Source organism: Triticum dicoccoides, chromosome 7A, assembly GCF_002162155.2.
Source record: "Triticum dicoccoides isolate Atlit2015 ecotype Zavitan chromosome 7A, WEW_v2.0, whole genome shotgun sequence".
In the NCBI taxonomy this organism is placed as follows: domain Eukaryota; kingdom Viridiplantae; phylum Streptophyta; class Magnoliopsida; order Poales; family Poaceae; genus Triticum; species Triticum dicoccoides.
This window is the reverse complement of record NC_041392.1, coordinates 722,323,176-722,325,546: the sequence shown is the minus strand read 5'-3', so window position 1 is coordinate 722,325,546 and position 2,371 is coordinate 722,323,176. Positions and strand designations below refer to the sequence as shown.

The following is a 2,371-nucleotide window of genomic DNA, read 5'->3' as shown; positions in this document are numbered from 1 at the left end:
AGGGGGGGCAAACTTAACTATATTAGCTGATTTTTGATGGAAAATATGCCTAACACAAAGGAGTATCTACATGTTTTCTTGTGAGCTTGGGGGGACCATGGCCCAGGTTGGCCCCCATGTAGCTCCGCCACTGCATGTCAAGGTTTGGAGCTCTGCCTTCCTCCTCGCTACTGCTTTTTCCCTGTGAAATGACGACATTATCCTCCACCTTGCTGCAGCCATCTTCTGGCGCTTGATCTGTGGTGACTCCAAGGCCTACTCTTTTAACTAGCAGTGCTAAAGGGGACAGGAATGGATTTATTTTACACCAAGCACGTATGTACGCTGTAAAGATCACCGCCGTCCATTTGACATGCTCAAGCTCAATAATGCACCAGGCTTAGCCAGGACGCTGGCTGGATACCTGGATGGTGGTGTGAATTGAAGGCACGGCTGGCCCTGACCAGCAAAGCTCGACCTATGCTGGAGCGTTGGGCAGACGACATTGATGTTGGAGCACTGGAAGGGAAATGTTATTTAAGGACCCTACTGGCATGGGCCAATGCTCCTAGTCCTAGGTGTCGCACGCACGCGGATCCTCCACCCAGCCCATTGCACATCTCTACTTAACTACACCTGTCCTTTATCTGCGTGTGTGTGTGCATATGCCAGCTGATCACGGATCACCTTATTGCCCCGCTTCACTCCACTCCACTCCATTTCCCTTCGGTCAAGTCCTCGTTTCTGCCTGCCAAGGTTTGAAGTGATGTCCTCCACCTCGTTTCTGCTTTTCCCTGTAAAATGATGGAATTTTTCTCCGCCTTGCTGCAGCATCTTCTAGGACTTGCGCTTCATCTGTGGTGACGCCCAGGCATCATCTTCTTGCACTCTTCGTCGTCAACCTTGGTCCAGTAGGTGAGTCCGTGGCCCCTTGAATGGATCCGAGCATGTGATCTCTCTTCCATGTTTTTTTTTTGTGGGGAATCTCTCTTCCATGTGATCTCGCTTCCATGTTGACGTTGTCCTTTTAGTTTCCCTTCTCCTTCCTTACCAAAAAGTGCAAGGAACATCATTAGGCAGTACTTTGCTGTTAAGGAGCATTCTGTTGGCGTGTTTAGTATCGAATACCACAAGATCTTTGGGATTCATTGTACTGAGGAAGTGAGCAGATAGATTCCGTGAGGTCAGGAAGGGAAGCCATGGTTTACAAGCGGAGCACAAGTACTTCCTCTGTTCAAAACTATAAGATATTTTGGCAGGTTAAAATAGCCTAATAAAACGTCTTATAATTTGGGACGGAGGTAGTAGACACTTTGTGGTTTAGTTTTTTGCTTAGTTTCTGCAGAATTCATGCTGCAATGGCGTCAGCCCCTGGTTTGGCACAACAGTTGCTCTGCTTCTTACTTAAATGAACATGCTGCATGCACGTTCAAATTAATTAGCAATGAGTTATAATTTTCAGCAGGCTGTTCGGATGGCTGGGAGAGAAGCTGACTTCCGCTGGATGGAAGTACAGTATATCAACTTCTATTCCCTGTTCATGGCGTACTTGTTGATGGCCGTTAGGGGGCTGGGCTACCTCGTGCTTGCGTGGACCACCGTCGTTCTCTTAGGTGGCTTCGTCACCAAGCTGGAAAAGAAGGACTTTTGGTCTCTCACAGCCATTACCCTCGTCCTAACTCCTCGGTAAGTCTCGTCATTACATGTCTGTCAAAAAAAAAATTCCTCTCATGCTGAGAAACCTGCAAGGATCTTCATCATAGTTGTCTACAGTTTGATTAGAAAATGCTAAAAAAGTTTAACCAGTTACAAATTTAAACATTTGATCTCAAGTCATATAAAGCAACGCATAGTTTCTCAACTAAAAAAATAACACAAAATTCTTACTCGGTCAGGGAAGATCAATTAATAGTTACTTCAAAAAGGCTAACTTGGGTATCTCCTACTTTATAACATTGACAAGATACAAGTATTGATGTATGTCGGCATTATACATGAACACTACATAGAGAAAAGATATTGCAAGAGAATTTGGGTGCACATCTATGTCTTTCCGAATATGACAGTCTTATAAGTTAGGAGATGCTGGAAAAGTTGGCATACATGAAAAAACAGCTAAATGATAAGGAAATATTTCAAAAGGTGTGCAAACACTTGGGTGCGTGTCTATTAGGGTCAACTCCTGGGGAGGATGAGAAAGTTGACGTAAACACAGAACTACCCAAGCAAGAAAGGAATGTTATTAAAGGCGCACAAATACATGGTGGTTGGCAATTTTTTTAATGTAAATTCCCCGTGATGAATTTGATCAGTTGGCGTAAACATAGAAGTTACTAGAAACACAGGAATTGCAAAACATTTGGGTGCACATCTATGTGTGCCCGCCATTAAT

General features: G+C 44.4%; 1 protein-coding gene across 2 annotated transcripts in view; it reads left to right on the top strand.

Moving 5' to 3' along the window:
* The first annotated feature begins 646 nt into the window (after positions 1–646).
* LOC119331022 overlaps positions 647–2,371 on the top strand; it is a 6,461-nt gene continuing 4,736 nt past the window's right edge. The window contains exons 1-3 of one of the 2 annotated variants that reach the window (XM_037604189.1): positions 647–735; positions 811–894; positions 1,445–1,665. In XM_037604189.1, the coding sequence (XP_037460086.1) occupies positions 1,454–1,665 (212 nt within the window). In that variant the 5' untranslated portion in view covers positions 647–735; positions 811–894; positions 1,445–1,453. Of the gene's footprint in view, positions 736–810; positions 895–1,441; positions 1,666–2,371 lie in introns of both variants that reach the window. The other variant, XM_037604188.1, reaches the window with a different exon arrangement.